This window comes from Chiroxiphia lanceolata, chromosome 3 (genome assembly GCF_009829145.1).
Source record: "Chiroxiphia lanceolata isolate bChiLan1 chromosome 3, bChiLan1.pri, whole genome shotgun sequence".
Lineage (NCBI taxonomy): Eukaryota > Metazoa > Chordata > Aves > Passeriformes > Pipridae > Chiroxiphia > Chiroxiphia lanceolata.
Genome location: NC_045639.1, coordinates 14,390,257 through 14,414,547, shown reverse-complemented (window position 1 = coordinate 14,414,547; position 24,291 = coordinate 14,390,257). Strand labels below are relative to the sequence as shown.

General features: G+C 37.9%; 1 protein-coding gene across 35 annotated transcripts in view; it reads right to left on the bottom strand.

Annotated features, from left to right (window-relative positions):
• The window catches only part of NRXN1 (neurexin 1), a 711,718-nt gene that overhangs the window by 105,218 nt on the left and 582,209 nt on the right, over nt 1-24,291 (bottom strand). For all 35 annotated transcript variants that reach the window (XM_032683731.1, XM_032683732.1, XM_032683768.1 and 32 more), the window contains one exon: nt 22,592-22,763. In XM_032683731.1, coding sequence (XP_032539622.1) covers nt 22,592-22,763 — 172 coding nt within the window. The remainder of the gene's footprint in view (nt 1-22,591; nt 22,764-24,291) is intronic.

The window sequence follows — 24,291 nt, the reverse complement described above, 5'->3', positions numbered from 1 at the left end:
ACTGATAGCAGTCTTCACAGCAAAGTAAAATCTCTCACTGGTGGCTTATAAAACTGCTAAAAACAAAGCAAAACTCAGGTTGCTTTACAGAATAATATAATTATCACATTTGTTGAAAGATGAATGTGTAAGTTGATTCCCATTCCACTTATCCTACAGACTGTACCAAAACATCCTATATTCACCTGTAAGCTCCTTGTTTCATGCTTGCATCTAAACAAACTAAGTCACAGTTTTACAACTTTCTACAGGATAAAACTGAGAACTCATTAACCTCTCAGAGAGAGCTGAACCATCACTTCAAATCAACTGTTTTCTGCCCTGTTTTGTTTTTTATTATTTTGCACTGGATTAATGAGTAATTAAATGAAGAATATGCTCTTCCTGGTTCTTACTTCCTCACTATAATGCAGTACCTGCCTGAGTTTGTGCAGTGATGGATCACTTACTTTGAGAAATTGGTGTTTTGTATCAAAAACAAGCAAGAGAAGATGAAAAGCAACAAGAAGCAGATAAAAAAACATAAGACTTCTCTGATAAATTAAAGGTCATATTTTGTTACCAGGAGTTTTAAAAAGATCCTTTGTGTACTGCCTGTGCAGTATTTAAGGAGCTAATATTGTATGACTGCTGCTAAAATAGGCAAGAAAATTGATAGAAATCATTACAGAGGAAGATTAAAGTATAAAAAATGAATTGTTATAAGTACAGTACCATGCCCCACATCACTCCAAGAGTGACATTTTGCAGATCTCCAAGGTAAAAGGACTCTGAACTGTTTCTAAATCATAATGTCACAGCATTTAAGGTTATTTTTCCTATAGAAATTTAACCAGAAATTGTCTATAATAAGTTTCTTATTCAATAGATTTTCAACAGCTGGAAAATGGATGATATTTCAACCCTATTGCGTCTAAAATTAGATAGATCTGAGATAGCAATGGGTTCTACTGACTTTTGCTCAGGTAGCAATCTGGATGATCTTCATTTCATGTTAGCAAAGAAGTGCTATATAGAATGTTCTCTTGACAGAAATAATACATTATATAAATGAACAATGGCAAATGGGAAGCACTGTGCTCAGCTGTCATTTTAAATTCCTGTTGGGCTGTAATGCCATGAGTATCTAGTATTCAGGTAGAAGTCATCAGTAAGAAAGGTCTTATTAACTGTGTGGTAAGCCTCCCAATTAAGTTTAATCACCCTGTAAGTTCTGATGTCGGAATAGGACAAACTGTCAAAAGGTCATTGCTCATATCACTGCATTTTATTGCAGTCAGTGAAAGGCTTTGGGACAATCTAGCTAATTTTCCCTTATGTCATTTGTGGACATTTTGCAACATGAAAAGTTATCTGAAACGATTTAAAAAATCTTCTGGGGTTAAATTCTGCTCTTGCTTTTGTGGTTGACAAGAGAAAACAGAGTATTGGCCTTCAGTTGTGATCATCAAAGCTACTGCAATTGGGCAACTCTAGCAGACTGTTCAAAGGCAATGCAGGTGCAGTGAAGATAATGTCATGCTCATTACATGACCAGATTCATAAAAAAGGTAAGAAATCCAAAGCAGTCAGCATCAACCCTCATCAACAGCACACAAACTAACTTGACTGCAACTGTAAATTTTAAAAATGTTGAGTTTCATGTTCTTTCACAAATGCTGGAGTTAACCCTCACTGTGTGCTAAAGTCCTGGACCATACAGGTACTTGGTGACACTCACTGCATCTGCCCAGGCTGTGTCAGCTCATTCTCCTAGGGACAAGCATGATTACACACAAGCCAATGGAAACAAAACTGAGGTCATTATTTGGACAAGCCTTTGCCAAGCAGAAGAAACTAAATGCGCCCATACAGATAGAAAATGGCATTTAAGAGATAAAAATCTGTTCTATGTCAGCAGTGCAGCCAAAAAAGAAGTAGCCCTTGGCCAAAGTGAGCTCCAGACATTCAATTCTGTCTAAAAGTGGCATTTCAATTTGTGTATTTAAGCCTTGCAGACATTTTACTATAAAAGAATAATCTATTCCAAATGGAAAGGTTTAAACTTGTACATATAGGGTTTTTTTAATGCTTTTGGCAAGACATAGAAACAGAAACTGTAAATATTAGAAACAGATGCTCACTGAGATAAAAGCAGAGGAGAGCTTTAGGACTGAAGAACTATAATAAGCAGTGCACCATGCAATGGCATAATGGCCATGGGTAGACTCCCAGCAGTGATTTAATTTTTTTCTCTTAGAAGTTGAAATAAACTGATTCCCTATTTATAAATTTAAAAAAAAAAAAAGTTTCACTAATATTTCCCCTTTAAATTTATCTGCGTTATGTAACATTACACTATAACGTTTTATGAAATGCAGCTCATTTTTTTAAATCTGCAAAGCATTTCCAAATAGCTAACTATTTTCCCCTTGTCATTATGTTTGTGGTTGTTTACTTTGGCTGAACACCAGGTATCTACGGAGTCTGCGCCCAGTTCCCCAGGGAGAAGGGGAAGGCGGGAGGAAGGGAAAAAGGAAAACAAAACGAAACTACTCCAGGGCTGCTAAACAAAATTCTTTATATTTACACCAAGATAGAAAAAAAAAATTATAAGCAATATGCATACAAAGAAGAACTAAAAATAAAGATACTTCCCACACAACCGATGCCTTTCTTCCCCCCAAAGGAACTGACCCGAAAACCACTTCACTCAGTGCCCGGAAGAGAAGAGAGAGAATTCTCTTCCTTCCATCTGTTTATATATCTGGGCTGATATAACGTGGTATGGAATATCCTGTTCCTCCTGGGGAAAAGGAAGTGTCATTTAACTACACAAAACCACTACAATCTTTTACCTCATTTTTTTGTGCAGTATAACTTAGAATACTGAGTAATGTTATGAAATATTTAATTTTGTTTTGAAATTATGATTTTAAAGAGAATTGAAAACTGCATTGCTCAAATGCTCTGGATTTCTATGTTCAAAACTCCTCTATAGTTCCCTTCTGGTATGATTTAGGAAGACCTCAAAGAAGGGAAAATAAAGTTACACTAACACATTTATCACTCTCCTGAAATCTATGCTTCATGACTCCTTGTATTCTCTAAAACTGGGAGAAAGACCCACTGCTGAGTAAAGGGGGAATAGGTGGGGGAAAGGCTGTCAGTGTTGTCACAAACCACTCCCACGTAAAGTCCATTTCAGTGCATCCTATTCCACAAAAGTCCTTAAAGGCACACTGACCACAGAAGCAATTCTTGAGTGCCTTACTAAATCATGACCTGAAAATGTCTTTGAAGCTACAGGTCTCTTCTTGGATATTTTCAGGTGACAGATGGTGTCAAGGTAGCCTTGAGCAACTGGAAGAGAAAGCCACCAACTCCAGTGCCAGACCTAACACATATGGATCTGACCTACACCAGCTAAATCAAGATATTCCAATTCATTAAGCTCTTTTCCAGAGTAGACTTTCATATGAGGAGCTGCCCTGTTTTAAAGTTAACAAGGCACATTTTGGATGGGCAGTGCAAAACTGGCAGCTAACTTGCATGTAGGTCTAGATTTATTGGCCTGATTTTCAGAGTAAATCTGAGTTGAAACACCCAAATGAAAAAAACAATCAATATTGAACCATTTAAGCATATATGAATTTGCAAGGAAATATGTAATCGCTAGTCAACTGTCAATATATTTAATTTTTCATTTTACTTTGCAACAATCCATTTGCTGATGCAATATCCAAAAAGTAGACTTGACTTCTACTTTGAAACACTTGTGAAATGTTAAATGGGAAAAAGAACAACTTTTGAAAGAAAATAGCTCTGCTAGCACAATTTACACATCTACTTTTTTCTCAGGAAACCACTTGACCTTTTAAAAACATACTGAAACCCACTATGTTGAAATTAAATAAGGATATTATCATCTTTCCAGCTTTATGAACTCTTGTAACTTCTCTAACACGAAGTTCTAATGCATTATTAAAATATAATGTAATATGCTATTTAAATTATTTTTATTTCTAAATGATGGTACTGGGAAAGGTGAAGTATTAAATAAGCATCTAATTTTAAGCAGATAATATGCTAACAGCTAAGACATGCAGATGACTTACTAATAAAATATTAACACATTCCAGCTTAATAAGCATATTTCAGGATAAAAATTCAGAACTTCAAGCAGAAGGACTACCTCAGTCCCTCAATCTACTGTCCATCCTCACCCGTGAAAGTACTGGCACGGACTCAATAGATTAGATGGGAAAACGAAACTGCCTACCATCCCTGCTTTTGTTAATACGTGCACGGATTTGCCACTGCTTCTAAAGTAGAACACTAAACTTACAAACACATTTTCATGGCTGAGGTATATTCAATTAGCACTAATATATGTCTAACTGCCAGGACGGATTGTTACCATCAGTAAAGTACAAGGCTAAAACACGATTCTGACAAAGATAGGAGCAACATCCCATTTTGTTTTCTGCACAGAACACCCATGGTACTCATATCCATAGAGCTATGAGAGATAAGGGAAGTCTACAGGCAGCAGATTATTTTGACACGCTCTTGCAACATGGCTCATCTCTCCAGCTCAGCTGGAAAAGCTGTACACAAGCTTACTCCTTAGAATGCTCTGTAAGTAAAGTCAGCTACTGGAAAAATTACATGTAACAAACTGGGAGCCATCAGATAGAATGGATATGTGAGTAGCTAACTAAGAATCATTTTCCTAGCTACAAGGACTTATGGATGCATAAATATATGAAGCTGAGAAAGATGAAGAGAAATGATATATTATGATTAATATTTTCAGTATTCTTCTTTTTGCTCTTTTGCAGGTACATTCTCAGTTTAATGCAATAGGACCGATATGCTTAAGGCATTGTGTAGCTGCTGTTTAGCACAGTAATGTTTCTGGATATAGAAATTATACCTGGAAACATTATTTTTTCTGGTCTAACTTGGTTAATTCCTGGAAAGTTATAGTTATATCTGCATTATGAACACATTCCTACCAGAGCATTATTCTTATATTGATAATGCATTCCTAATAAAGATGTAGCTGTAATCTGATCTGCACACCACAGGATATGACTATTGACCCACTAGATCCTGTATTCAGCCATAAAACTATTCTTTGGTTAATTCATAACCTGTAACAGGCTCAAACAGGACTTCCAGGAAAATATCTTCTCCTAATGTGATGACACACCACAGAGGAAAATCTGTCAGCAGTGAATTCCAAGGCTCACTGCTGAAATTATGTGCTCTATATTTTCCATGTATTGCTTAGTTTTGGTTACAGCTTTCTAGGAACACCTAAAGAGCACTGTAAGCATATATTGTTTTATCCTCCTAAAAGCACTTAAACTGTAATCAAGTCACTGCATAGTTTTTCCTTTTTGACACTATAAATCACTTGAGATAGTGCCTCTTTGGGGATCTTGTTACACATGCACCAATTTGTTTCTTTCTACAGAACCACAGGCCTCAGGTACAGAGTTTGATACATGTTCCAGAGTTGGTTTCCAAGTGCTGTAAAGGGCAATAAAATCCTCCCCATTTCTTAACCTTTTAGCCTTTTGTGCCCACAGAGTGATTTCCATTAATTCCTTTGACACAGCATCGCATAATATTTCATACAGAGCAACCTGGAAGATGAGACCCCCACAACTGTCTTCCTGGAATGATACTTTCCCAGGACATTGTCTACCTTGCCATAACCTTTCCTCCTTCGTCTTAGACACCTACAACTTTCTTCAAACCTTCTTGGCTTCCCAACCAATCACATCAGCACATTGCATTTGCCCTGCTCTCTCTCTATTATTTATCACTTTTCTTGTCTTTATAACAGTCACACATCATCAGCAATGACTTTATGCAGACTTCAGTGCCACTTATAAAAGTGTTAGGTATTTTTGAGCCCAGTAGAGAACCCCAGTGCATGTGTTTCTGGCCAGTGAATGTTCCTTGCTGAGCACCATCAGTTGTACGCAATATTGAGCTTATTAGCTCAAGCTGACTAACGAAAAATTAACTATATTCACTGCTCATCACTTCTATGAAGAGTATCCATCAGCTTTTGGACTGACAATGAGAGATGTGGCTGTGATTTGCAGGCTCCCTAAAGTCATTGCTACACTGCACACTGCAGTACTGCTTCTCTGTGGTTTGTGATTTGGCTCTTAAAGGATGATTTTTACACACAGGATACCTATGAGCACCAGAGAAATTAAAAAGGGGAGGAGGAACCCTGAAACTGAGCCTGAAACTTCTCTGTCCAAATCCTTCACGTGTACCATATCCTACCACAGCCTTCTGGAGTTTGACAGTGCAGCCATAGCACTGTCATGAGTTGGAGCATGTATTTCAGTTCAGACAAAAACACATATAAATTTGCATGGGAGAGAACTACAGGACTAGTGCCCTAAAGTGAGATGCTCAAGAATCCTTTGGCTGAAAATCACCATAAGGCAATTGCCACACTCTGAAAAGGAGAGCATACTTTCAAGATTTAGCCCTATACCCAGCTATAGTTACATTTTTAGCATAATTTGTTCTTTTGAAAAGGGCATATTTATTCTTATCTCCCTATTGTGCAACCATAATTTTAAAATTTTAAACTAGTGCTCTATTAATGCCCATCAGTTCTGTAAAACAGGAATATCAAAACTGTCTTTAGATATACTTAACTGTGATAATATTGTGTTTAATTCAATTTTTAATGTCCACTAAACCTGGTGCTGCAACAGAAAAAAACACTTAACTCCTTATAAATAGTCCACTGAGGAAAATAAACCATTCACATCTCAATTAAACTAATTTGTAAAAGCATAATTTCACTGCCTTTAATTCAGCTAACTTCTGCATGTAAAGGGTTGAAATCAGGATGCCCTTTACAAAATGTTTCATGCTTCTGATTCACTGATACTCAATTTCTGCTTCAAATTTATTTGAAATGATGTGTACTACAAAATCTGACTCTTGTGAAGCTAATAAGGGTTCTAGGTTATATAAATCATACAAAGTTGGGTTTGTTGTTTTTTTTTTTTTTTCTGAGAGGTAGGATAGACTGAAAAAAAAAAGATCCTCTGGCTTAACTATACTTTGCTAGGGTCAAGGTAGCTCTTCAAACACTTCTTGAATACTCTGAACTTAATTTTAAATGCATGATACAATACAACAGTCCTGTAGAATTGGTTGCGAACAAAGTACCATTAATCTCAAACCCAAAGTATTAAAGACAAAGTTATTTTGACAGTGTGGATGCTGCAGTTGCAAGATGTTTTCTTCTTTTTTTTTAACCAACAGGGGTTGGTTAGAAGAAAGCTAATCATATCACAGGATGAAGAAACTGTTGCACAGCTGCTCTCCTGCATTCACATGGTACAAAGGGGAAACACAGAGTCTAAAGAATGCACATACTCACATGTTCCAGACAGCAATGATTTGTGTCCTTCTGGATACCTGCTTAATGAAGTTTGGTCTCTGAAAAATATATCTAGGACAGAGCAGGATGCTGTTTTCCCTCCTGCAGTATGAATTATAGTGACTGTTTCTGAATTAGTTAGTTTAATGGAAGTTCTTATCCTGAAGACATAAAGTACTATTCTGCTGTCACACCTCACGACACCAGTAAAATATATTGGGAACACATGCAAAAATGTGCCCCAAATAAAAAAAAAAAACCTCATCTTCCAAGAGCACCTAAAACACAATAGCACTGCAGAGAAATTAATTTTGTTTTCCATATGATAGATTGTCTGGTTGGAAGGCTCAACGCTGCATTGATTTGTTCTGACCTGAGAAAGGCTCCCATTTCAGACTGACTTCAGGGTTGCCCCAGAAGCTAATGGAAACAAACTGCATTGCAGAAGGAGCACACGGACACTGCCATACTCTGATTTTGCATGCTCTACCAGCCACTGGGAGCTTTAATATCAGCCTTAGAGCAAACACGTATATGCACATCAAGTAAGGGGCACCATCACAAACACACCAGCTTAAGTGTTACACAAAAGTCATTTTACTGAGGGGATTGAGTAACACGTTTGACTTAGTGAGTGACATGTTATATATAAAGTCCTGTGTAATGAGATAGTTATGAACCCACTGGAGGCTGAAAGGAAAGAGAAATAAAGGAATCTGGTGTTCAAAGCTTTGTGTTGACAACATGGTCCTGCCACAGGGAGAGAAAAGGAGAATGAAAAGTATCTTTTAAGTCACTGATCCTGTCAGAGATACCAGCATTATATTGTTAAGGAAACTAAGTAGCTAAAATTCCTTGGTAAAGAATTTTATTTAATTGTTCTCTTCTTAACCAACATGTTAATCCTCCACTTCTAACTTATCCTACTACATTGGATAAGTTGTGATACTGCAGGTGACACAGAAAACCTATGCCAAGACAAATAAAAGTTCGTAAAAGAATCTCAAAGTATTGGCAATATTTCATCTTTTGTGATCTGAGTTTTGGGGATTACCAATAGATAATGGCCTTCCTGAAGAGGCAAAAAGGACCAGCATGGATTTGCCATGCTTCATTCTGAGATCTGTTTTCATTTCCACTTTCTTTCTCTAACTTGAATCCCTACAGCTTGTGGTCTCCTTCAGATATTCCACTTCCATATCACTCTGTGCCTAATTATGGTAAGCAGGTGCCCATCCTCTGCTACAAGACACAGAAAGAGCAGATATCTGTCTCTTCCAGTATTTTAGAATACCTTTTTCTGAATCACCATTCATTTAACATTTTCTTTCTCCTTCTATTATGCCGCCTTGCTGTATTTAACTGAAAGGTGTTATACCTTCTGTGATCAAGTAATGACAACTGTGCCACATATTTTATCAAGATCTGAATTTAATTACAGGATCTATCAAGCCTAAGAAGGGATGAGCCTTTGTATTTCGACAGGATATCCAAGATGAAAAATAAAGGAAAAAAAAAATCTTCCTGCAGACTTAGAGAGGTATTATTACAGAGCATTATCTGACAGAAAGACCTGATAAGCTGTCAAATTAAAAATCTGATTTGGGAAACTTTAGTGAAACCACTTTTTGAAGAGACTTGCTGTAGTGTCTTGTTTGGGTATCACCTAGGCTCTTTATTTAAAGATGACAGCAGGATAGAACAATTTCATAATCTCTCAAAGGGCAGCAGTGCTTTTTTTAAAAAAATAATTCATTGACTTGGGGTGAGCTGCAACAGAGGCTCACCAAAGAGAATGGGAATATAAATTGCCACTCTTCTTAACATCAATCTTTCACATGAACAATAAAATGGTTTGAAAATTGAGACCTGGATACATGCTGAAAAATACATTTAATCATAACCAAGGAGCAGTCACAGCTGTATGAATCAGAAAAACATGCAAGAAATCAGTTGTGAAATTACACTTCGGCAAAGGGAAGGTAGCACGCTGGCCTAGTTACATCCATCACTTAACTGCTGGTTTGTGTCTTAGTAACTAAGATTAATTTTTCATGTAGTTTGATTCCTGCTTCTTCCAAGATAGTTTCTTCGATCTTACTTTACTCTGGAGAACCTGTGCAATTGAGTTTTGAATATTTCCTTGCCTTATTTTTAATTCTCCATGCCATTATTTTACACACTGGTAGAACGCCTTCTTTAATTCATGTTATAACTGAACATCATAATATGAGTATGGGTAGATATCAGCTTCCTCGAATATTCATTGAAGATTTTTTCCATATGAAACAAACAAAAAATAATGCTATTTTAGCTTTGCTTTGGACAAGTAATAAAAACATCATAGAACAGTTAATTGTAGTTCACATTTTTTGATTGAGTGATCATGATTTGACTCAAATTAACACAAGGGCAACTGAAAATAAGCCTGTAAATCAGATTCTTGATTTCAAAAGAACAAAATCTGATCACGTGAAGGAAATCAGATTGTGTAATCAGTATGAGGGGCTGGATTCAGCCAGGAACAACACTCGGAAATTCTATAAGGTAAAGTATTAAAATAATAATTTTTTTTTAATTTGCATCTGCAAGGTTAAAAATATACAAGGGGAGACCTCATAAACTGACTACGTAATTATCTATGCTATTATGGATTATATCGGGAGGTTAAAACCCCAGACTTGCTCAGCAAAGAAAGCAGTGGCTTTCAGAATTAGAAAAATAAATAAATACATAAGTAAAGTTGCCAAAACTTAGGATCAAAGGATGTTCCAAAGAAAATGAAATAGATTTAAAAGCCAGAGATTCTTAAGTACTATAAACAAAAAGAGATCGTAGAGTCAAGAGGAGTCACTTTGTAGTGAGGTAGATGATGATCCAAGGCAGCAGATTGAATCGACTAACAGGAATGTGTCTATGAAAATGTAGATCTCCACAGCTCAAAAAAACCCCAATGTCCATATTTTTAATGAACTTGTGGGGTCAGAAGTAGAGGAAGATGATCTCTATCCCAAAACTGTAAAAAACAAGCCAGGAGTTTTTAAATACAGCTATCCAATGGGGCATGTTACTTCTTGTATTAGAGAACAGAAAGTGTAATAGCTTTACATGAGAAGAACTAAAGGCCACCCAGTCAGACTATTTAGTCTGACCTTAGCCATACGTGATGTTTTAGAACAAATTTGAAAGGAAAGAATTAAGGACATGGAAGTGATTGGAAAATGAGATAAAATGCAAAACTTTACCAAATCATGTTAGACTAATCTAATAGCTCTATTTGATAAGTGATTTTCTAGATGAAGGAAATGGAGTATATCTAATTTATCTGGATTTCAGTAAAGCATTCAATATGATGCCATGTAGCAAATCATTGATTAACTGTGGAAAAAAAAAATTGTGAAGAGTGGAATAAAAAAACCCAACAAAGAATCACATCGAACAAGGATTTTTTTTTCTCTCCTCCTTCCTCTCTCTCATGTAGAGACCATAGCCTGATATCCTGCTTCTGTAGCTATTAACAGTCTTCTGAATAAAAGGTCACACTCAAGGTGCCCATATTCTCAGGATGCAAGCCTCTTTCAGGAACTAGTTAGTGCACTGGAATCTTCTTCTGCCTGATACTCCCACTTCATTCTTTAGCTCCTTGGTGAATCATTCACACAGATGACAAACAGTCATTGCTTGTCACATTCAGACCTGCCAATATGTCAACTACACCATATTCTGGTCCTTATGTTCCCCACAATATTATCTATATTTGCAAAATAAAAATCCTCAAGAAATAGTAGGTTAATCAGGTCTACCAAAGCTCTCCAAATATTTTGGAGAGCTGATGCCATCTAGTTGAATGAGTGGAAGATCAAGTCAAGCAAACATGATAATGTAGAACTCACCATTTAGTTTATCAGGATGAATATTATGGTGAATTCCAAACCTGTATTGGACTGTGCCATTGGAGCTACCACAGTAACCACTGGAGATATGGATGTAAGGAAAACCAGTGGTTTTCCCACAGAAAAACTAACAGGGTAGAACTCCTAAGAAAGTACCTGAGATGAGTTCCAGAATCAATCGTCTTTGCTATTTTCTTTGCTGATCTCAGTATAAAACGTCAACCACACAATGAAATCTGTAGATTACATCCAAGTAGACATACTGGTAATGCTGAAGAGGCTGCAGATATCAGCCAAGAGGAACAGAGCCCTTCTGAGTTAATAGAAGTGACACTAAAGCTTATACTACAAAGCGGAGGTCACACACTTAAGATATAGGACCAGTCATACCAGTTCTTGGGATAAATTGGGATGCTGTGAGAGAGAATTCACAAGGAAAGAAATTCAGTAGGTAGTCAGCTGCAGAATGATATTGGGCTTTTCAGTTCTGAGGTAAGAAAGAGAAAATTAAGATCTTAGAATGCAGAGGTGACTGGCAGCATTAATGTCTTCATATGTCTTGGCAGGAGGTCCTAATGTTCTCACTATTCATTTTCAAACACAGGTGCTGTTGAAAACCAAACTAAAAAAAATCATCAAAAGAAAGTCTATTATGAACAGAGAAATGAGAAAACTAGTTTGTGAAAAGACATATAAGAATGAAGTGGGATGAATCTGAAAGTGTTTGAACTGAAAGTAAAAGAAAATTTCTTAAGAGTAGAACTTTTCTCTTAAGTTACCTTCTAAGAGACAATTTATGTAAGGGAGCAGACTTGACCCAGTACAGTTTTCTTTCTCATTTCTTAAGCTCTTCTATCACTAACATAACTTTTAAATAGACATGGGGAAAATAAAGAAATGGGAATGGGGAAAAAAAAATCCAAACCTCTAATCCTTTAGAGGGAAAGTGAGTCATTGATTTCAATAAGTTCCATCAACATTTTTGTAGCATTCTAAACATTCTCAGAACTTGGTTTTTGACTGATAACGCAAATAATCCTTTAGCTGTCTACAGCATTAAACCTTTGTCTTGAGCCAGTGCAATCAATTAAAAATATTTTCTATGAAAATTCAAATGATCTCACCCAGGTAGATTATCTTTCTTAGATCAACTTTGCTTTTACTGTTACGATGTGTATCCAACAGAGTAAGTAGTTTTTTTAATTTTAGGATAAGAACGAAAAATGCTTTAACTGATAAAAATGTTGTTGAAACTAATAAAGAATTTACAAAAACTCTCATTCTAGAAAAAAATACAAATAAATTACACACAAAAACTAATTTTTTACTTTCAGAAATGTAAAAATCTGGGGGGTTTAAATGCTTGCATTTTAAAATACCTTTTTGGGTTCTTTTATACCTTTCATTTTTCCATTTTGTTTTTTTCATTGCCCAAAGGAAGCATATTTTTTTTTTTTTTTGATTCTTCAGTCACTAACTTTTTTCTTCTGTAGTAATCTTAAAATCATCTCTAGAACAGCCTGTATGTATGGTTTCTAACTTTTATAAAAAAAAAAAAATCAATGCTATTCAGTATATAACAAGGTTTAAATGATCATACTTCCATTGAAAATAAAGTGATTTACTCCTTTGATTTTCATTAGGTGGGAATCTGTGCCTCTATTCCTAGAATCTGATCCACCAGAGAACTCAGCCTTTAACGCCAGGGTTGTGTAATTTCTTCCTGAATATTTTCACATATGGAAGTTTGTTAAAGACTTTTTGCAAATCTAAAAAAACCCAAAAGTATGTTAACTCATTCATATTTATGCCCCATTATCTCCTATCAAACCAGAGTAGGTTTAACTATAAGAGTTGTTACCAGCAGATCTCCCACATGGAGACCTCAGCATAAACAGAACCCCTGGGGGATGTAACTCCATGGACACATCAAAGGTCATAAATAACACTGATGAGTTTTGCTTTCCAAATCAGGGAGAATGAGCCACTACTTGGTAACAAAGGAACTACTGACTGGTATTTTTCCCATTCTCCTTTTACTAATTCCATAGACTAAATATTTTAGAGCCACATCTACCACATCTAAAGCCTGATTTTATACATATGGCACAAATTTATCCATAAAGTGTTCACTTGCACTGTATAATTCATCTTCTATATATTCCCAGATGGAGAGTTCCTGAGAAATCCTCCTGTTTTTTCCAAACATTGTTATCTCCAAGGGAAGCAAAGTATTATGAGGAGTCCTTGTTTCATCAACACTGCTAGTTTCTCACAGCAGGAAAATGACATACAAAACAGGAGACATGGGGCAGTATGTGTTTCACAGAGGCTTAATTGCTGTGAACAGAACTTAAGTCTTTTCCATTGCACTTCCCTCCTGGGTAGAAAGGCAGTTTTTATTTTGTCTTTGGAAGCATTGTCCTTACCAAGTTTGTAAGCTTTGCAGCTTATCAGATGAGGACATTCCTTATATCCTCTATGTCTACCATCAAGACTGATTGATGACAGATCTGACTACAGGAGTTGAAACTCTGACCATAGCAAAGGAAAGCGCACAAAAGAGAACCAAGATATTCTTCTATCCAAAGAAGGAATAAAAGGGTAAAGGTGATGTGTTGCTGGACAAATAAATAGCAGTCAAAAGGCTTATATTATTTTAGCCTGAAAAACACCCTAGAAGTCCTGTGTCCTAACTGCAGTGGCCAAGGAGGTTTGAAAACTTACCCTATGGTACATGCAAGGCAACGCAAATACTAAGTGATCATCTACTTGTTAGGTTCCCATCTCACCTTGACCATTATAATTTTGCATGGATGTGGTGATAACAGGCTGACTGTCCATTTTACCGGAATATTCAAAGACATGTTTGTGAAAGTGTTTGAGAGCTCTCTCTACCACCACACTTACACCTGAAAAACATCTCTGATTCTCTTCAGAAGTGGCTGTAGGGGCTTGAATTTGGAAGCTATTTCTAAGCCAATAGTGTGCAAGTTAGGTAAGTACATGGATTGCTTGGGAAATACTGGAATCCATTCATAGAGAAACAAATGTACCGACACAAATGTCTCCTGTTAATTTTATAGTCAATTGGAACATAGAAATCAAGACAAATGGATGCCATTTACCCTAAATAGGATACATGGCAATAGCTGACTCCTAGCATCTATCTTAAAGCCAGATGTAACCCATGAAAAGATGACAGACCCTTTTCCTATTTTCCAGAATACAGGGACCAAGAAAAGCATTTAAATGGCATGTTCCCTTCCACTAGCCCTTGGATGTTCTGCGATAACAACCTTTAGCTCACAGATCCAGAGAAAGTCCCTAAAGACAATGTGTGACCTCAGATGTCTAACCTTATGTGATAAAGCAAAAAACAAAACCAAAACAAAACCACCAAAGAAATCCCAAACCAACCAACCAAAGAAAAGCAGAATTATTCTGTATTATACTAAAGCCCTCAGGGCTTCAGCTGGCAATTGCCTTATTTCAGAGGTACTTGGCATTAAGCATAATGTCAGCCTGCAGTTTGATCTTCTGCCAGCATACATGGGCTCTCACACAGGTTCTTCTTTGGTGTATATGCTCAATCACAATCTGTACTCCCCAATCACAGAGATACATCTGTTCCAGCAGCCTGGCAGTGTTTTGGACAACCTCTTTAGAGCAAACAATATGAGTGACATGCTCATGCTGTCAGATCTCACTCTGTTAGGCACATCCCTGACACACCCTGACCCATGGGGTATATGAGGGCAGCTGCAATAAAGTTATGCTTTTCTAAGGCTGACCAGAGATCCAGAGATGACTGGGAAGGTTTCATTTTAGATATTTGCCTACATCAGACTGTATCTTCCAAACTGCTGCAGGGTTCCAGGAACTGCTAAGCATTCCTAGTAGATTGAACAGCTTTGAAACCACAGACAAGTTGGCCAATATCTAATAGATCATTTTCTATCCAGAAAATTCTGCATCAGTCTGATTTATGATGGAGGTCTTGAAGAATAAGTTGCCACTGGTAAAATGATTAGTTGTGCTGTGTGTTTTAATAGAATCAGCATTGGGCAAACTGCCTTTGACCACAGAAAGCATAGAGTTAGTCTCAGAAAAGTGATTCTGAAATTCTTTCAGAATAAATGGTGGTTACTGTGGTTTTAAAATGTCCTCTGGTTTGTTTTGATATATATTCCCAGACTTATAAAATGTACTAAGGAACAAAAATCAGAAAATTAAGAAAACTGTTTTTCATGTTAAATAGGTATGGCTATGAGCACTGCTGTGAGAAAGACTTGGGTATTTTCTTCTCCCCATTTGATCTGATATGAAACAGATTTTCTTTCAGGTAAGGAAGAAAAGGTTGTTTCAAATTAAATAAAATGCTTTGTTCTCAGATTACCTAAATCCTCTATAAACACTGGGCAATCTTCACATGAAAAATCAGAATCTTTTATTTAGAAAATACTGAAATTGATATTTTGACATTACTAAAACCAATTTCCTTTTTTGTTTTGTTTTGTTTTTTTAACTTTGGCCATAATCGTTAGTTCAGTTTGACCCAAATTAACAAGTTCTTTGGTTTATGTATCTTTAGAAAATCTACATTTCGGTGTAGAATTATTACCTAATTGAAGTTACAAGAGCAGTCTCTTCACAGAAGTAGCTGGAGTTGCTACTATGGTGCAGTCCTGTTGCCTCAACAGCAGCCAGTTGCAAAGCGTAATTAAAACTAAATAGTGAAGGAGACAAGATAAGCCATAAGGAGTAGAAAGGATCTGCATGGAAATGGGGATAGTCTATTGATTAGGAACTCTGACTGCACAGTCAGCAGTTTTCCCATTCCTGTTTAATATGATCATAAATTAGGCTGCATCCAGATAAGTTAATGTGAATTCACTATCTGAAAAAGAGGCCAAGGTAAAATACTGAAGTTCTTTTGGGAAGGTGCAGACAGATGATGATAATTCAGTAAAGAGACATAACACTGAATTTAGTTAAGAAAGATGGAGTATATAAATTGAGGGCAGATGTGGGCATCTTAGCTATCAAAAAACTACAACGCGCTCTTCCCAAACACAGGGCTACCCACCAGTCACAAACACAATGAGAAAGGGAGAACACAGGACAAACACTTAATAAAGGGCAGAAATTGAAGTGTAAATCCTCATAGCTCTACCATGTTACTCAGAGAAATGGCAAGAGAGAAACTTTGGAGTAAAATATTACTCTGATGGTAGTCTGGAAGACTAAATCTAAACCTCTGTTTCTAAAATTATCCATCCATTTCAGGATATTGAAATCTTCACATTTGTCTAGGACTAAACCACATTTTTCCTAACTATATTTCAAGAAACAACCATCCACCTTTACTAGGAAAATCATCCTCTATCACTGACCACCTCTACCTCTTTTCCTTTTACAGCTCTCTCATTTCACATCTAGTCAGATATAAATTGAAGGTGCATTGGCCCAAAGAAAACTCAAGTCTAGTGGGTTCATGACTAAAATAACAAGAGAGAGATACTAGATACTATTAATCTTTCAGGGTCACTTCTGCATTTTATGCAGCTCTAGGATAAAACCTACAAAGCCACCATGGAAGCCCTGTGAAGCACTGCCACATGCACTTTTTGCAAGGTGTCTACCTCTCTGACTGATCATAAAGCAATACTGGATGATCACCTGTGCTACAACAGCTAGAAAACCCCTTGCAAGAACACTGAACTTAGGTCATGAGACCTAAGACTGAGTTCAGATTTCCTAGAAATCCCACACAGATTGGGGGCAATCTGAGCCACAGCTCTTTTTCAAAAGATGGTCACTTGGAGCATCAACAGGGGTGCCCACTGCATACTTTTAGCAAGCGATGCAGCACCCACTGTTATCGGGCGTGGATGCCCTTATCTGCAGCACAGATGGGGCTTCATGAAAGATACACAGGCAATGAAGCTGGAAAATCCTGAGTCTCTGACCAGATGCTTCTCACAGAAAATCTTCACCCAGTATTTGAGGACACCAAACACAAACAAGTGTTGTAATCAAACACTCCAACCAGAAGCTTAATTCTTCCCTGGTAAGGGAAGACTTGATCAGTTGGTATGCTTTAGACAACCAATTTTTTAAATCTTATTTTATTTTTAATAAAGGAAATCCAGCATATTTAAGAATAGCAAATTTACTAAGTAGTTAATCTTTTTTCTATTTTTAACTTAAAAAAAAAGCCAAACAAAACTAGAAGGAGGAGAGATAAGTCTGTGCTTATGCACAGTGATGCAGGTTAATTAAGAAATCATGCAGAAAGAAAAAATTCAAAAAAACAGTTACAAAGTAGAAAAGAACATTCTTTCTAGCATGGGAATGAAAGCTAATGAGTCCTCACTCATGCAAACAGGATCAAATTCTGTTGATATCATACAACTGCAACACATTTCCATCCAAAAGGCAAGCCAATAACAAGTTAGCTGGTTAACCAGTAGTGCCAGGTACTAAAACAGTCCCTAAAACAGACACAGCAGAAGCACATCTAAACTGGATGCAGCAGCATTTGTCACACTGTGTTGTCTGGTATCTTTAAAATGTCACTTTTAGAAATACTACTTTTAGAACTGGAATGCAAGTAGTAGATTTGAACATAAGTCATTACTATCTTCAGTTTCAATTCTTGCTTCATTATCACGCTCGCTCACAGGCAGCATAGTCTTCAGGACAAGCCTATGTCTTTTCTAAAATGTACATCAATACCAGTCTGTGAAGAAACTAGTGTTTAAAAAGGGTTTAAATGAAGGTTGCCAAACTTGATGGAGCAGCATGGGAACATAAGAGAAAGATACAGCTAGATGTGTTCGTGCTGGGAAGGGAGAAGAAATGGAAGGTGAAAAGGAGGAGGACAGAAATCGAAAATGATGTTATAGCATACAGGAGCCATAAAATATTGCTATGGGAAAGGCAAAGAAAATTATAGGCTAATAGCAGTCTTGGAAGATCCAGCAGCAAAGCAAGCCAAGGGATTCTGTACCTCAGCTAATGAAGCAACTGAAAATGCCTTGAAATGCAGCTTGCACATGGATTGCTCATGGTAGCTCAAAAAGCTCTAATTTGTTGTTTTCCTTTTTAAAAGAAAACGTCCAACCCACTTCAATTCCAGTAATCCCATCCCTAGAAAATCACTCTATTTTCTAAATTGACCTATGTTCAGTATAAACAAATTTTGTGTGCCCCTATCTTCAGAACTCAACTGCACTTTGTCCTTGTTGCAGGCACTTTGTATTTTCATGAAGAAAAAAAACAGAGAAAAAAAGTATTTTTATGCTCATAGAATAGTTTGTGTTGGAAGGGACCTTAAAAATCATTCATTTCCCACCCCCCTGCCATGGGCAGGGACACTTCCACTAGACCAGCTTGCTCAAAGCCCCATCCAACCTGGCCTTGAACACTTACAGTGATAGGGCATCCACAACTGCTATGGGCAGTTTGTGCCAATGACTCACCAGTAAAGAATTTCTTCCTAATATCTAATCTAAATCTACCCATCATCTTAAAGTAATTCCCCCTTGTCCTATCAGTGCATGCCCTTGTAACAAGTCCCTCTCCAGCTTTCTTGTAGCCCATCAGGTACTACAAGCTACTATAAGGTCTCCCCAGAACCTTCTCTTCTCCAGGCTGAACAGCCCCAGCTCCCTCAGCCTGTCTTCACAGGAGAGATGTTTCAACCCCCTGAGCATCTTTGTGGCTTCCCTCTGGACTTGCTCCAACAAGTCCACGTCTTTCTTATGTTGGGGGCTCCAGAGCTTGATGCAGCACTCCAGGTGGGGTCTCACCAGAGTGGAGTAGAGGAGCAGAATCATCTCCCTCAACCTGCTGGTCACATCTCTTTTGATGCAGCCCAGGGCACCATTTGCCTGGGCTGCAAGTGCACGTTGTCATGTCATATTGAGCTTCTTATCCACTACCATCCTTTCTGGCAGGGCTGTTCTCAATCTGTTCTCCACCCAACCTGTACTTGTTCTTGGGATTGTCCCAACTCAGATGAAGGACTTTACACTTTGTCTTGTTGACCTTCATGACATTTGCGCAGACCCACCTATCAAGCCTGTCAAGGTCCCTCTGGAAGGCAACTCCAGCATGTTGACTGCACCACTCATGACAAACTTGCTGAGGGTACCCTTGATCCCATTGTCCTTGTCATCAACAAAGATTAAAACAAAGATTAATACTGACCCCTGAGGAATGCCACTCTTGTCACCGGTCTCCTCTCAGACACTGAGCCATTGACTGCAACTCTCTGTGTGCATCATCCAGCCAATCACTTATCCATCAAGTGGTCCATCTGTCAAATCCATGTCTCTCCAATTTAAAGACAAGGATGTCATGGTGGACAGTGCAAAATGCTTGCACAAGTTCAGGCAGATGATGCCAATTGCTCTTTCCTCACCCACCATTGCCATAACCCTATTGTAGGAGGCCACCAAACTTGTCAGGCACAAGATTGCCCTTACTGAACCTATGTTGGTTGTCACCAATCACTTCTTCAGTTTCCATGTACCTTAGCATGGTTTCCAGGAGGATCTGCTCCATGACCTTGCCAGGCACTGAGGTGACACTGACTGGCATGTAGTTCCCTGGTTCTTCCTTATTTTCCTGTTTCAAAATGGGGATTATTTTTCCCCCCTTCTAGTCAGTGGGAACTTCATCAGACTGCCACAGCCTCTCAAATATGATGAATAATTGTTTGGCCACTTCCTTGGCCAGTTCCCTCAGGACTGGATGTATCTTGTCAGGTCCCATGGACTTGTGCAGCTTCATGTTCCTTAAATAGTCTCAAACCTTCAGTCTCTCAGTCCTTAGAATCATAGAATCACAGAATCAACCAGGTTGGAAAAGACCTCTGAGATCATCAAGTCCAACCCTGATCCTTGTGGTTACTAGACCATGACACTAAGTGCCACATCCAGTTTCGTCTTAAAAACCTCCAGGGATGGTGAATCCACCACCTCCCTGGGCAGCCCAGCCTGATTACCCTCTCTGTAAAGAATTTCTTCCTAATATCCAACCTAAACCTCCCCTGGCAGAGCTTAAGACTGTGCCCTCTTGTCCTACCACTGGTTGCCTGGGAGAAGAGACCAACCCCCACCTGGCTACAACCTCCTTTCTGGGAGTTGTAGAGAGTGATGAGGTCTCCCCTGAGCTTCCTCTTCTCCAGGCTAAACAACTCCAGCTCCCTCAGCTGCTCCTCATATGACCTGTACTCGAGTCCCTTCACCAGCCTTGTTGTTCTTGTCTGGACCTGCTCCAGCACCTCAATGTCCTTCCTGAACTGAGGGGCCCGGAACTGGACACAGCACTCCAGGTGTGGCCTCACTTCTGTGACTTGGGCAGTGTGGCTGGAGCCCCTCAGCCTTCTACGTGTCCTGGTAACCAGGTCTCCAGAGAGATCCAACATTTTCCCTAATCTTACTTTTATAACTGACATACCTGCAGAAGGTTTCCTTGTTGCCTACTGACATCCCCAGCCAGATTTAATTCCATCAAGGTTTTGGCTTTCCTAACCCAATCCCTGGCTGCTCAGATAATATTTTTGTATTTCTCCCAGGCTACCTGCCCCTGCTTCCACACAGTGTAGGCTTCTTTCTGTGTTTCAGCCTGTCCAGGAGTTCCTTGTTCAACCACACAGGCCTCCTGTTGTGTTTGTCTGACTTCCTCTTTGTTGGCGTGCCTCACTCCTGAGCTTGGAAGAGGTAAATTCATGCTCATCATTTAGGTAAAAAAACAAAAGAGGCAAAAGAACACCCCAAACTTATTTTTTCCTTTGTGCCGCATAGGTTTTGAACATACAGTAAGACACAGTCCCCCCCAGCTTCCACCTTGTCATTTCAGCAACCCTTTACCAAACACTGTAAAATTAGAAAACAAGGGGTATATGGGGGAAATAGGAATATCTGAAAGATCACAGGACATATTTCATTCACTATCCCCCTTTCCCTCAAGAATTTATCACCTCTCAGAGATGTGTCTAACTTAGAAACAATGAATGGCACTAACTTCTAGGGACATCATTCATTCATAGCACATTAGCACATAGGTGTTTTTTTCTAACAGCTCCTGCTATACATAATTTTTTTTTAGCAATACATACTTTCATTTTTACTTTGAATTCTAAATTATTTCCAATAAATGATCTGAAGGGTTATATTTCACCTGTGGATTTTGAAAACAATTACTTCTGTTTTTTAAAAAGTCAAGTGAATAGCTGGACTGCAATTCAAAATGGCAACAACAATACCAAACAACTTCACCCTAACCACTAATAATTACTACAGGAAATGGCTTATGCGTTTCTTACTAGTGAAACACATCTTCCTGTCCCATTCCACATCCAAAAATGAAGAATTTTCTATTTTTAAACAGATAAATCAGAACTGTTATTTATGTAATAGGCATTCTGGTTTCATATTTGCTTTTGTTTACATCTCTGGATTTGCTGCCTTTTGTTTAATAACATAAACACACAGAGCAACTGTTAAGAGATAACATGCAGATTTATAAGTTACCATTAATCAGTAGTCCTACTCAATAAGAAAGGGACTGCATGTCTGAAAAACCTGTTGTCTTTAAAAATGAATAAAATTAATAACACAATAGTCTTCATTGCATGGTATTTGCATAAAATGAAATACAGGCCTGATCAAGGCAACTCTGCCCTCATTTAAGTGACCAGCATCATTTGCATAAGTAATATCCTGTAGTTTGCATTTTAAGTTAAGGCATCTCGATTTGGTTGTTTGGTTGATTGTACAATTGATAACTGCTACACCCTTTGGTTCATGCCTGCTGGAACACTTCTGCTAAATTTATAAGCTTCAGATTGATTTAATAACAACTTGTCATCAAAAGAACACAGACAACCTTTTCCTCAGTAAATGTTTTACTTCATCACTTGGGGATAGATTTGGGAGTCAGTTTAACTTCGTAGCTTTTGTCAAAGCCTTTTTTTTCCCCCCTCAAACAATAATTCAATGAAAACAAATGAAAACGAGAAACAAAACTACTATTTCATGCCTTGATAACTCTATTTTTCCACCTCCACTAATAACTTGAATTTGTGCTTTTAAACTCGCTTAGGAAATGCCATCATCATAAACTGTACATTGCTCAGGACTCTTTAACTACTTAATTAGCTACTGGAACACTGCAGAGAAGCTGATGTTATATCAGAAGAGAAGCAAAATGAGCCAAACTCCACGTGTCCCCCACCCCCTTCACGACAAGTGTTTGTGTAAGCCCTTACCTGCTGGGTAACGTTCGATAACGGGCCAGTTGTCCACCTGTAACGTGGCATTGCCACCACTTCTTGTGAAGCGAACTACGTGGTATTTCCCATCATTAATGATTGCGTTCATCTCTTCAATAGCGATGTCATCAGTTCCAACATTAAATTTAACTCCAATTTTTCCTTGGTGCTGCATATTAAAGGAAAAAAAAAAAAAGGGAAGAAGAAAGAGAAGAACTAATTAAGACTTGTTTTAGCAAGAAATTGAGACAGTGTGTCATACAGGGAAAGATTTCTAACAACATCTTCCCTCCTCAGATGTAACTTCTGAAGACTTGCATGCAGCAATGACAAGCCTTCTGACAGCTTAGTAGGTCTGTGACGTCTTTTTGATGGATAATTGATATTCCAAAGGAGTTATTTCACCAAATTGAGCTCTCTTCTTTTCCAAGAGATTCAGGCCAAGATGAGGAGGGGGGGAAGGAGGAAGAAAGCTCAAGGTTTCCTTCTTTGTCCTCTCCCTCAGCTCCAAGAGGATAAAACACAGTTTTTCCTTTTAGATTTTCAAAACAGAAAGCCTTGCGGTGACACTTGGAAGAGATACAAGAATATTCTGGCTATAAAAGCCAGAGCCCAGCCCTGCTTCTCCTTTTTCCAAACCTCATTCATACTCCAATTCTTCACAAATGGTAACAAAGGAGGAAACTTTTTTTCTAACGGGAAAATTTTCTGCATCACATTTTAGTAACTGTGAATCATTAAGCCAAGAACAGACTGACTGACTAAAAAGGACTTTTCTGTTTAAAGCCAGAGAGCAGTGAGAGGTATTTGCTTACACAGAGATGGTGTATTGTTCCTACTAAGGGGAGAGGCTTATTGTTTTGCTGGATTTGCCTACAAATTCCTGTGCCTGAGTGCACACAGGGCTAAGGGGACTTCCAACACACAGTCATACCTGAGACCAAGGCTGTAGATTTTCCAGATGATTGTGATACTGGCATGTTTTCATTTTTATTGATTTTTAATTATTAAAGCATTCACTCTAATGAGACATTTACATTTTAATAAAGTCTTCTATGTCTATTAAAATTTAACTTAAGGGCTTTGTGATTTTTTTTTTCTCCTATAAAATCAATTCTATTGCTCAATAAAGGTATTTATTACTCTGAGGAGAAAAAAAGAAAACCATTGCACAGTATGAGATTAGGGACTTGTGCATAATAAGTGGCAATTCTATCTGAAACTTCATGTCCTTGGTAGTGGTACATCTTTCTTAAAAGTTTTTACACTACCAGATGAAACACAATTAAATGTTCACCTCTCCAGCATAGCTCTTATGTCTGTTCCCTCTTCCTCTTACTACCCTAGCATCACTCCCTGTAGAAAGTGTATTCTGCAGTTCATCTCTGGAAGTCCCTCAAGCAAAGAATTCAGGAGTTATTCCACCATATTTTTTTTTCTTTTTAAATACCTGACTTCTTTTCCCAATAGTGCTTGTATAATGCAGTTGCACAGTTGAGCAGGTGCTGAACACCTTTGGAGTTCCTCAACATTTTGGCATTGCGCTTTCACCTCTTCAGCTATGAGATTTTTTAAAATCAATAAAATGACCATTCCCTGATGAGATTTGCTCAATTGATTAAACAATGTTCTAAACATTCCCATTGCTTCCTTGTGGACTGTTTTAAAATCTCTCTACTGGCTGGTCCTACTTTTCC